At 36.3% G+C, this 13,371-nt stretch overlaps 1 protein-coding gene across 2 annotated transcripts in view; it reads right to left on the reverse strand.

Moving 5' to 3' along the window:
* LOC110460970 (TBC1 domain family member 30-like) overlaps window positions 1-13,371 on the reverse strand; it is a 64,057-nt gene that overhangs the window by 4,676 nt on the left and 46,010 nt on the right. For both annotated transcript variants that reach the window (XM_021514222.1, XM_021514223.1), the window contains 6 exons: window positions 8,362-8,547; window positions 7,792-7,960; window positions 5,448-5,619; window positions 3,247-3,352; window positions 861-1,089; window positions 16-213 (listed from right to left, as the gene is read on the reverse strand). In XM_021514222.1, coding sequence (XP_021369897.1) covers window positions 16-213; window positions 861-1,089; window positions 3,247-3,352; window positions 5,448-5,619; window positions 7,792-7,960; window positions 8,362-8,547 — 1,060 coding nt within the window. The remainder of the gene's footprint in view (window positions 1-15; window positions 214-860; window positions 1,090-3,246; window positions 3,353-5,447; window positions 5,620-7,791; window positions 7,961-8,361; window positions 8,548-13,371) is intronic.

Consider the following 13,371-nt stretch of genomic DNA (forward strand, 5'->3'; position numbering starts at 1 on the left):
TAGTCCTCTACCTACCTGCCAGTATGATGTGAGCCTGTGTCTGTCTGTGTTTGAGTCGTGCGTACTGTTTCTTGAGTGAACTGATGTCGGTCGACATACGCTCCAGGTACAGATTACTGTTGCTCAGGGCACTAGAGTCCAGCCCCGCCCCATACGCTCCAGGCCCCACTGATGAGATGTCTGCGTTCGGCCCCGACAAATCTCCCTCCGCTCCTGATCAACAACAAATCAGCAGATGTGTTGAAAACAATGGCATGATTCAAAATGAGAGTTCTATAAGTAATAAACATATTCAATACAGTATAAGATGATCCTTTCATTTCTTAACTTTTAGCAGTCTGACAGCTGTCTGCATACACATGTATCTGTTGGAGACATAATCAGTGAGTTAACCCACTGTCATTAACCTTCATATGACCTTAGAGCAGCTGTTGCTAAGAAATATAACCAGTGTAATAGTCCAAGAGGTCTCTCTCTGCCATCTCTCTACATAGGATATGTTGTGTGCTGGATTCAATAACAGTTACAAACAAAGTCAGTTAGTTGGTCTACATAAACATTGCAAATAGAGTGGTATATTTTCTGTAAACAGAATATCTGTAAGCTGTATACTGGGCAAGTTTTGCCTGGTGAAATGTTTGCCCCTTGTTGGTAAAATCCATACTCACCCAATGTTAGTTTCGCCCATTACTTGTAGATACTATATTGTGTACTTGCTCTCATGATAAATTTGCCCTCATTACTGAGGGCTAACAGGGCAAAAGTTAAAATGTGTTGAAAATTTTCTCATTTTAATGACCATTTAATTACCATGTCAGAATGTTTTTGTCCAGAATTTAACATTTTTATGCTTCTGTTACCTTTTGATTTTCCTTGTCCAATTTGACCTGGAAGTATTCCTGTGAAACATGTAATGGCTTCAAGGTCGTCTTCATCAAGGTCATCCTCGTCGCTTGGCAACACCATTCCTCCGACAACGTTACCCTTCTTGGTGCCTCCCGCGCTGCTGAACGGGCGGATATTATAGGTGTATTTCTCCCGTAGTTCTGGTAACTGCTGCATTGGGAATGGAGCACACGAGTAGATGAACTGTTAAAGGAAAAGAGTACTGAGTAATTGATTGTGAGGCATGGAGAATGGACAGAGTGTGTAAAGGGATAAAGTGTTGGTGGATTATGAGGGATAAAGAAATAAAGACAGATTTTAAGGATAGCTGAAGTTGTGATGGATTGTGAGGATTGTGGGGAATGAAAAAAGAACAGATTGTGAGGAGGGATACAGCATTAATGAACGAAGAAGAGACTGAGTGAAGGGATAAGTATTGGTGGAACAAAGAAGAGATTGAGTGAAGGGATAAGTATTGGTGGATTATGAAGTATGGCGATAAGACAGATCTTGACCATGGACTATTGATGGATGGTGATGAATGGATAAAGAACATGAGGAGAGATGGAGTATTTTTGGTCTCAAGTAGAAACAAAGAAGTGATGGATTTCAAGAAGAAGGATAAGTATTTCAATAGTGAATGAATTATGGATGGACTGCAATGAAGAAAGAGGAAGTATGAACTACAATTATGAATGAAGGAAAGGTGGATGTGTGAGAAGAAAGGAGGGCAGACAGATTACAAAGTATCATGATGAATAGGCAGGCTTTAAGAAGTAACGAAGCCTGAAGAATGGACATATTGTGTGAGGGAATGACAAAAGGACAGATTGTGTGAAGGAATGACAAAAGGACAGATCGTGTGAAGGAATGACAAAAGGACAGATTGCATGGAAGATCAAAGGATGGACAGATCTGTTATCTACATAGAAAAAAAAAATCTGTTTGAAGTTTGAACTGATAAAATCTGGAGTGAAGAGCTCGTCATTGATTGTGAGTGGTGTTGAGACTGAGATGATGGAGTACTACAGCATATCAGGGGCTATAAATCAATACCATCATCTCCGAAACCGTTCCACAGGGAGAGCACATTCGCTCTAATTTTCCATTCTATCATGACGATTACGTAGTTTTTGCTCTTCAAAATGTCTGTCTGCATCAACTATTACCAACTGAGTTGATCTAAAAGTTCGAAATTCCAGATTCATTTCAAAACAGGATACCTCATTTTATAGATCAATATTTCAGGTTCTAACGACATTACATATTGAATTGGTGGTTAAATGAAATCTGCTATGGTTATTTTGACATGACATATTGCCAGAAGCTTTGATAAAACTAATAAAATATCAGCACACAGTTTTAATTACGAAGCTGTTGCATCAAAGGCATGAAATAACAAAAAGGCACAATGTGCCTGTAGAACTCATCCTGTAATTTCTAAAAGACATACTGTGACTGTAGAACTCATCCAGAAATTCTAAAAGGCATAATGTGCCTGTAGAACTCTGCCTGAAATTTGATATTTTGAATACTTAACCCAAAACTTAATTGAAAAGTTTCATCCTACATGACATTATTATGTTAATTCAATGTCACCTACATGTATTTTTAGAATAATTGTACAACATCTGTAGACAAAAGGCCCATGCAGCCTGTATGGCTCACCTGTTATTCAATGTAAACTATATCTAAAGCTGAATTACATTTTCAAAACTGTAACTTTGATTAAAGATTCTGATCACCATATCCTAAAGATTATTTTATGAAATGATGGTGAAAATCTGTCTATTAGTTTTAGGGATACGTCTTTTGAAAGTTTTCCAATAATGACCCTTAACTCATTCACTCTTGAAGACATATTTGAACTCTTCCAATTTAAAGGTTGGAATAGTTCATTATAACATTTCAGGGGTGAGTGAGTTAAGGCTAAGACTCTAAGTAACCCCACTGCCTGAGGGAGAAGGGACAGAGTATTTTTGATGCAGATTCTGTTTCCTACCAAAGGCTGATAATTACAACCAAGTTTCATTAAAATGTGACAAACAGTTTCTGAGAAGAGGTCAAAAATATGATACACAGACAAAAGGAAATTGTAAGAGTTGACCAAAGTGAACTAAAATGTTGACATTGGATACCACCAGACATATGTCATGGCTTAAGCTCACAGACACTTCATGGTAAATGAACTAAAAAGTTGACATATGTCATGGCTTAAGCTCACAGACACTTCATGCTAAACGAACTAAAAATGCTCTCATTCAAATGTTATCAAACTACACAAAATGAAATGAAAAATTAAATTTGGTCTCTGTTTTTATTGAAGAAAACAAGTCTCTTTAAGGTCAAGTAGGTACTGACCTTGATGAGGGCGTCTGCGTCAAAGATTTTGCCCTCCATCATGTCCTGGGTCAGTAAACCCATCAGTGAGTAGAACTCGTCTGCACTCCCAACCGACAGGATGCGTCTGCAAAAGGCAATCAGACGAGGATTATAGGCATGGCCAACATCAGTGAATGCTGTTTCATGGTCTCAGAAGGCAATCTTTTCATTGTAGTTCAATAAAGTTTTTCCATCAAAATTCTATTACTTCTTCCAATTTTTTTCGCCCGATCTTTTTCAATTTTATGTTAGTACGACATTATGATGGAATTACCCTCCATAAAGGCAGATCAACAACAACACAAGTGCCATGTACTCGTTAGTACATAAAGGTGGGGGCGTACATATCACACATTTATGTCTTAATGATAGGTTTCAGAAATATTGATATCTGTGTCACATCTGTTGACTTCTCAGGCAAATACAAATCTGTGGTCATTCATGAAAATACAAAAGGTACAAATACCAGTAAACTTAATCTAAATCTAAGGTCATTTATGTAATTTGAGTGGTAAGTTAATTAATGGAAAAAGTAAGAATTTCTTTTTTTACGAAAGCTCTTTGAAGTAGCAGATCAAGGCCTCATTAATTTGTATTAATTAAGAAATTTATGTACTGGACTACTGATAGGTCCAACATATTAAATTTCAAAATTAAAAAAAAAGATCAGATGAGCTTTGGTTCCCAAAGCTGTATTAGTGATTACAAACATTAACTCCTTTTTATAAAAGACTTTTTTTCTACAAATATTAAAATAAAATTCATTCAAACCAAAACTTCACAGCATTAGAATAAAACTTTTACATTGCCAACAGTAAATTTAACATAATCTACACAGCTATAGAGTACAACTTTACATTATCTTCACTAAAACCATACACTATATCTACATCAACATTATTCAGTAAAAATTTCTACTTAACTTTAGTCCAAATAAATACCATTGGTGACTATGACCTGGAGTGAAGTATGAAAGCAATAAAAGACAAATTTGTTCTCAAAACACAAGAGATAAATGTTCAACATTGTTGACACTATGAAATTAAAGTGCTATAACTGGAAAATTGAACTAATTAAGTAAAGTGAAAAGTGTAAAGTTGAATAATTGGAAAAAGCAGGATTGGAAAGGCTTAAGTGACAACGAACATTTAAGTAATGTAGTGGGTACAATACAACAGTTCTATAAACGATGGTAATGATATACGGCCCTCAACATCCCCAGAGTCTGGGGCATAAAGTGCTTGTCTGCTAAAACAAGGTCACGTTCGTCCCAATGGAACATAGACATGAGATTTGTGTAGACCTACAGCCAAATGGCACATTTTTTTTATTGGCCCTACCTATCTAAAAAGAAAAAAAGGAAACTTCAGCAAGAAAAAAGGAAAATTCAGCATTTTGTTTTTTTGGTACGTTTGAATAAAATGTGTTAGAAAAGAATATTTTTTATGTTACATGTACAGTACATGGGGGTTCCCAAACCTGTGTGACTCGGATGCAGAGAAAGAAACGTTTCTACATCAGGGTTCCAAGAATCATGTGATTTATAAGTAGTAGTCATAGTGACCACACATGTTTGCCCGATACATTAGTTACATTAAGTCTGTCTGGTGACACTTGCCATAATGGAAAATTTGTTAAAAATTTGTCCTTGATATTTTCACAACAGGAGAATATTATCAGATGTCCTTCAGACTGAAATATAGGTTTTTGGTTTATCTGTTTTTGCTTCTGGAATATGATGTCCCTAATTACAGTTGACATATTTCTCTCCTGTTAATAGATATTTTTATCAGTGTTTTAATGTTTTCACAAGAGCCAAGATCATATGGAGATAACAGTAAACATATATTTCCCCTTGTACATTGTATCTACATGTACTACACTGATTGTCTATTATAAAAACCTTGAAAGTATACCCTCCTAACTGTGATATTCCCTTAAACATGTATTGATTTTTCATGAGAATTTAGATAACAGTTATGTCCTCTAACACCAACCCTCACTTTTATGTCCCCTTACATCAACCTTCAAAGTATCCAGGAAACAATTATCTCCCCCGACACAGATCTTGATTACCCAAATTATAGTACGATTCGGTATACTAAACTTGTGTATAGAAATTTACCCTTCAATACTGATCATGACCCTATCAAATACTAAAGTTGACCTCTGATACTCACTTTGACAGTTTGCCCCAAATGGCGAGAGCAGTACGGAGCAGGATTTCGGATCCCTCTAGCAGAATGGAGTCCCAAACTCGCAGAACCACGGCCTTGGGAAGGCACGTGGCAAACATGGTAAGAAACCACTGCATGGTGAATACATTGGTTAGGGGCGGCTCGTAGTTAGCACCTTAAACAAATAAATTGGAAAACAGGTGATAATCAGGACTTTGTGTGAGTATATATAGTGTGAGTGGAGCACAAAACATCACCTCATTGCAACCTCCTGAAAGCTTTGGAAAAAGTGATCGGTTAGTGGCTTCATATTAGTGATTCAAATTGAATATGTTCATCATGTATAAGCTGGTGCACTTCATATACTTGCCTGGCAATATATTTCATTTTGAAAATTGTCAACCATATAGAATTTATTGATAAATTGCTTTCGTAATGGAATAAGAACAAAGGAGTATTCATTGTAAGACAAACCTCCGTGCAGATTACCGAAGGTGCATTGACACGATAATGTCAACGTTGAAATCACTACCACCGAAAATGATAACTCAGGTCACTCAGATGCTTTTTACTATAGTACCATTCCATTCAAACGTTTAAGAGATACCTTTGTGAGATGAATAATCAAAATTAAAGGCAGGCGATATAAAACTTTTTCCCAGATGTTTTTTAATGCAATTTATTTCCCACCAATTATGCAATAAATACAGCGATGCAGGAGGTAAAACTTTGGCAAAGGCAGGCCGGAGAAACTAATAGTTAACCATTTTTGCCAAACAAATTGCAATGTCTTCATAGTGCTTTGCATTGACATTGCCCACATAGTAAAATGGCAGTTTCATATACAAAACAAGTGGAATCAGAATGTATCTTAGAACCTATCGGATTCTCCCGTCTCATCACTCTCCATTAATATTGCCTGTCTGTCTAAAATCATTCATTTTCCGATTTTTTTTATATCAGATTTCATTCTGTTTCAGTGTTATTTTTTTATCAGATTTCCCTCTGTTTCAGTGTTATTTTTTGCTTTCTGGAGGACATGTTTGAAGTTTTCACAGCAGAGAAATTGGAATGTCTTTGCATAAAAGATCCACTTTCAATTCATTTCCATTTGCTAAATCGATTCACCATCGACGAAATACATGGCAATCTGAGAATACAAATCCACTGCTTTTAAGCATTTTACGCTAACAGGAAAACAGTTGTATCAGAAAAGATTATATAGCTTTCTAAAAAGCCACACCCCCACACAATAGATCAATATTTAGTCAGATCGGCTGGCAATCTTCCTACAAACTCTTTCTCAGCTTACATATGGTTATCAGATACTGGGAATTTAATAATATACAATAACAATCATTTGAGGTGGTGGACTTTTCAGCCTCTAAAAAAACCACTTTAATAACAAGAAAAAAAGGTCATTTGCCAGGAAAAAGAGAAATTAATATTGAGGTCTGTTGTTAATACTGCGATCTGTAGAATCTTGTAATCATCATTGCAACCTCAAAAACACACCGACCTGTGTTAAATTTACATTTAGGTTGTGATAGGCTGAAATGAATTGTTGTATATTATCACAAACTGAGTTCATGAATTATTTTTCTTTTTTTTGGGTCGCTTAGATTTGTTGATTGATCAAATCATCAAAATGAATGGAAATATTTTCCAGTCCAACAAATTATCTAACGGATAACTCATCCTACATTTGCCAGTAATTTTTTTCTAAGTGTTGTCTGAGACGGGAATTGCTGACAACAGACATGGAATCCTCTCCGATAGCCAGAAATACTGTGAACTGATTAATAAATAATAACTCTGTTGTGCAACCACGTCTGTTCTGAGCTCTTAAGGAAGCTATGTATACTCTGTACTGCGAAACCTTCACTGGTAAAATTCATATTGACCCAGTGTTGATTTTTTCCTTCACATAGAATAACTATAAATAGCATATTTTAATGCATGATGTATACTAATATTTGCTGTCATGATAAATTTGCCTCCATTAACTCATTCACCCCTGAAGACACATTTGAACTCTTCCAATTCAAAGGTTGGAATAGTTCATTATGAAACTTCAGGAGCGAATAAGGTAAAAGTTAAACTGCAGTGAACATTTCTAGGCATACAGTAGATGTACTTTTGAACTTTAACATAATTAAAGATTGATACACTTATGTCCCCTTACACCAACATTCAACAAGTTTCCAGGTTACAGTTATGTCCCCTACATCTGTCACCATATATATATATATATCATTGGATGGAAGATAACGGCACCATCTTACAACCTTTTTAACATAATGATATATTCACTACAACCAGACATATGTTGCAGTACTTGGCCTACCTGTTGTCTTGTCCTGTGCTGCGTACTGTAGATAATCCAGGTGCTTGGAAAGCTTCGGAAACATGAGTCCGAGCAGGTCCCTAAACACGGCCATGTCCACAGAGAGGGCACGAAGGTTGTTGGCGAAGTAACTGTCTGGTAGCACATGGTCTATCAAGTAAATCATCACCTGGAAGACAAGCATGTTAAGTCAGTCAGTCAAATGTATTGTTGTAAGGCAGTTAATGTCAAAACGAAGACAGCTAGCATTGAACAAAAAAAAATCTGTCCCTGTTTTAAAATAACAAAAGATTCATTTAGACCATAACAAAACATGTACTTCTGAGTGAATGAGAACTTCATAAAAACCATGTTACAAGTTTTAGTAACCAAAGGTCAATGAATAGCAAAAATAACTTTTCCCCTGGACACCTGGGGGCCATAATGGAATGCTATACCAAAATCAGTTCTTTTCACTCTAGTTTTAAATATGAGTGTATTCCCTACAATCCTACATTGTTCCTTGCCATTGAATTATACACTGTATGATCATATTCAAGTCGAGTAAGAAGAGTCAAAGGTCAAGGTTACCATGAGTGCGTCGTCCTCCTTTCTCTCCATGACCTCCAGCAAGAGAGCAGCGATGACGTTGAAACCCTGGCAGTAACCAACGGTCTTGTTCCATCTTGCGTAGGCCAGTAGGACACGTTTCAATACAGCACGTTCTTCTTCATTATCCTGACCACTGAATCCACTACAGCCTGTCCGGTGGAGGTCCTGTAAACAAGGGCAGACAACTTAGTATAATGGCAGACAACTTTATGTCCAAGAAGGGCAGACAACTAAGTAAAACACCACCAAACAACTTTATATCTAAACAAGGGCAGACAACTAAGCATAATGGCAAACAACTTTATGTCCAAACAAGGGCAGACAACCTAATACAACACCAAACAACTTTATATCTGAACAAGGGCAGACAACCTAATACAATACCAAACAACTTTATATCTAAACAAGAGCAGACAACTAAGTACCACACCAAACAAGGGCAGACAACTTGGTACAAAAGCCGATAATTTCATAGACAACTGGGTACATTTAAAGACCATACTAAGAAGAATTAATTCTTCATGGGTAGATAACTTACACATTGGTCAACATGAATGGACAGTTTGGAATGTAAGCAAGCTAATAGAAACAGCTAAATTGCTGGAATACAACGGTAGATAACTAGACATGTGTTTAGGTACAAGGTGATCGTTATTACATCAAATCTTGGCAATATTATGTCATATTTTACCATTATAGTTTTGTGGGAAAGTAAGAGGTGAAGAGACTAGAATGAAGTTACGTTCTACAGTTTTTTTGTACTAAATGTCCATTATAAGAATGCTTCTGACCATTCCATTAAACACTTGTTACATGTGGTGATTTATTGTGTGATAGTTGACTATATGTCTGTATGTTATCAGTATATTACTGCTGTATGTACGTCTTTCACACGTACTGACAACAGAGTGTGTCAGTCAGACATGGTTTCCATCAACTTAAATAACACAATCCTCTTACTTCAAAATCAATATGGGTGAGACAGCAAATGTGATCAATTATGTATTTCCTTGCTGTAGCATGTCTGTTAACTTACAGCCAAAGAGATCTAGAGCACACTTCAAGTGAGTTTGAAGACTGGCAACCTGTTCCTCATGAAAATCTTCACATAAATATCAATAAAGTTCCAGTGTTACAAAATCACCTCCTTTAACTGAATGAAGAGCCAGGAATCGCTAATCTTTTCAGATTTCTGAGAAATGAGATTGGTCTTTTAAGATTGATATCATCCCAACAAAGTTAACAGGACTGATTGGCCAGTAGTTTTAACATAATGGTAACAAAATATGTTTATTTTAAAACTGAAAAAAGTCCTAAAAAATAAAACATTACGCTAGCCACATCTGAGTTTGAATCAACCAGAAAAGTTACACTACAGTTTACATGTATGTTGTGGACATGATAGAATATTAGAAGATCTGATTGGCCAAGACAAGAAACAAAGCCTCAGCCAATCAGCATCCACAGCAGCCATATTTGATTATGAATTGACCTAACCTTAAGAATACAATCACCTGTTTATGAAGTATCCTGATCACGCGAAGCTTGTTAATGGCACCAGTGATGCGGGTTACAAGTGATAATCTGTACCTCTGACAACCACGCCGTGTGTACTGTTATCTTACAGTGCCAGACATTCATAGTTCATAGCAGTACAATTGATCTCACAACATACTACTTAACCCCATACAATGAATTGTCAACTAAAACGTTTTATCTACATAATGTACTTGAGTGTTGCTACAGAATTGAGATCAACTGGTTCCTTTTGTCCAGGTATGACCAAACTCCTGTTGACAAAGAGTCACCAAATTAGGCAAATTGTCTCTTTTTCCATATTGCTCAAATTAAAGACAATTGATCCACAAATACTGTAGAAGTAGAAGTAATTGTGGTGTGGAAATGCTAACATAAGCTAGTGCAAAAATATACAAACACATCATGACATGCATTTTGATGCATCAGTAAATATTGACATGCAAGAATGTTTTCATAAAAGGATTGAACGAGATATTGAAGTGTTTATGTAGTCAGTGCAAATGAGATTCCTGGAACAGCCTAATGACATCAAAATGTTTGCTTCTAGCTGTTGTCTCAAAGTAATCGGAGGAGAAGCTTTGAAATGACACCAATCAAATTGTGTTCATAGCCCTATGAATGCAATTTCTTATGGTAATTAATGCAGTGCAAAGGTATTATAAGACAATGAATTAAAACTTAATCGACTGTATGCCTTCGCTTGCGGTAGAGAATGTGTTGAGTATATGCTTTGACAGCAGTCTACAGTATTGTTAAATTTGCCAATTTCATGACATGTTGTCAATACCTAAGTGTATTTCTTGTACAAGTTCCAGGGTTTTGGAGTACAAGGCTTTTTAGCCTATCAAAGTACCTGATGACCTACAGCTATACGCTGTTTGCATTATTGAATACCAGCCGTTCACTGAGTGTAAACGTTTTTATAACTGAACTTCACAATCAATCAATGATCAAACATTACACAGTATCAGAGACAAAAACCAAATTCCTTGGATTCTCCTAGAGCTGGGTGATTACTTGTAGATCCTCCTGGTGTAAGGTTAATTACATTATAAATTTGTTAATATTAATCAGTCATATAAGTTAAGGATATATACAACATGACTGTGACATACACATCTCTTTTACAAACGAGTTCCACCCTAAGAAACCCCACATGACCTCCCGAGAAACACTGCCAGATCATTCGCACATGACCTCCCACGAAACACTGCCAAATCATGACCTCCCACGAAACACTGCCAGATCATGACCTCCCACGAACCACTGCCAAATCATGACCTCCCACAAAACACTGCCAGATCATGACCTCCCACGAACCACTGCCAAATCATGACCTCCCACAAAACACTGCCAGATCATGATCTCCCACGAAACACTGCCAGATCATGACCTCCAATGAACCACTGCGAGAGCATGACCTCCCACGAAACACTGCCAGAGCATGACCTCCTACGACCCACTGCCAGATCATGACCTCCCACGAAACACTGCCAGATCATGACCTCCCACAAAACACTGCCAAATCATGACCTCCCACGAAACACTGCCAGAGCATGACCTCTCACGAAACACTGCCAGAGCATGACCTCCTACGAACCACTGCCAGATCATGACCTCCCACGAAACACTGCCAGATCATGACCTCCCACGAAACACTGCCAGAGCATGACCTCCCACGAACCACTGCCAGATCATGACCTCCCATGAAACACTGCCAGATCATTTCTAAGTGCCTAATTTACTAATGTGCGGAAGCTCTGCACCTCAGAATGTCAAATAGTGACCTAATACCCTCTCGGAACAATACCTAAAGGCAACTGATGTACCTCAATGATTCATATAAACTACAAAAAATCTATTTTGTTGCCCTCCAATTAACCCATCCCCTTCTTTGAGTCTGAGTTTTTGTGTTAGCCCCATGGGCTTATTGCAGAATAAATAGGGTAAATAAAAGGGGCTTGGAAGGAGGTGGTTGTAGTTTGTTGTTTGTTTAATGGAAAAAATAGTAGGAAGGGGTGTTAATAATCAGAATAACTCCCATTACGCTGAATAATGTATTGTGATCACGACATGACATATACATATAAATATGATTTAACAGGCCATTCATGTATAGATCTAGTCGGAAACCAATCAGGACTTGAAAGGTCCGAAAATAGATACAAATGACATTCCGGCAGCAATGAGCTCAGTTATAACGACCAAAACCCGCACTGAATTATCCCCGATCAATCTATAAAAGGACACAGCTTCCTCTGGATGACACGTTCATGACCATATAAAATATCATTTTTGACAAGACAAGATAAATGTAAGTTTCTTTCTGTAATTTGATTACAAAATGAATAGATATGAATCAATAGGTCATGCCTGTAGATAAAATACAGTGTCTTGACTATTAAATGTATAAAGATGTGTTGTGTCATTATGACAGCTAGACAAAATCTGCAGGTGGTCCTTCCCCCAAGACTAAAGATAACTACAACCATTCTATAAGTGGTCCTTCTGTTAAGATATATCATTCTATAAGTGGTCCTTCTGTTAAGATATATCATTATATAAGTGGTCCTTCTGTTAAGATATATCATTCTATAAGTGGTCCTTCTGTTAAGATATATCATTATATAAGTGGTCCTTCTGTTAAGATATATCATTATATAAGTGGTCCTTCTGTTAAGATATATCATTATATAAGTGGTCCTTCTGTTAAGATATATCATTATATAAGTGGTCCTTCTGTTAAGATATATCATTATATAAGTGGTCCTTCTGTTAAGATATATCATTATATAAGTGGTCCTTCTGTTAAGATATATCATTATATAAGTGGTCCTTCTGTTAAGATATATCATTATATAAGTGGTCCTTCTGTTAAGATATATCATTATATAAGTGGTCCTTCTGTTAAGATATATCATTATATAAGTGGTCCTTCTGTTAAGATATATCATTATATAAGTGGTCCTTCTGTTAAGATATATCATTATATAAGTGGTCCTTCTGTTAAGATATATCATTATATAAGTGGTCCTTCTGTTAAGATATATCATTATATAAGTGGTCCTTCTGTTAAGATATATCATTATATAAGTGGTCCTTCTGTTAAGATATATCATTATATAAGTGGTCCTTCTGTTAAGATATATCATTATATAAGTGGTCCTTCTGTTAAGATATATCATTATATAAGTGGTCCTTCTGTTAAGATATATCATTATATAAGTGGTCCTTCTGTTAAGATATATCATTATATAAGTGGTCCTTCTGTTAAGATATATCATTATATAAGTGGTCCTTCTGTTAAGATATATCATTATATAAGTGGTCCTTCTGTTAAGATATATCATTATATAAGTGGTCCTTCTGTTAAGATATATCATTATATAAGTGGTCCTTCTGTTAAGATATATCATTATATAAGTGGTCCTTCTGTTAAGATATATCATT

Source organism: Mizuhopecten yessoensis, unplaced genomic scaffold (genome assembly GCF_002113885.1).
Source record: "Mizuhopecten yessoensis strain PY_sf001 unplaced genomic scaffold, ASM211388v2 scaffold10529, whole genome shotgun sequence".
Taxonomy (NCBI): Eukaryota; Metazoa; Mollusca; class Bivalvia; order Pectinida; family Pectinidae; genus Mizuhopecten; species Mizuhopecten yessoensis.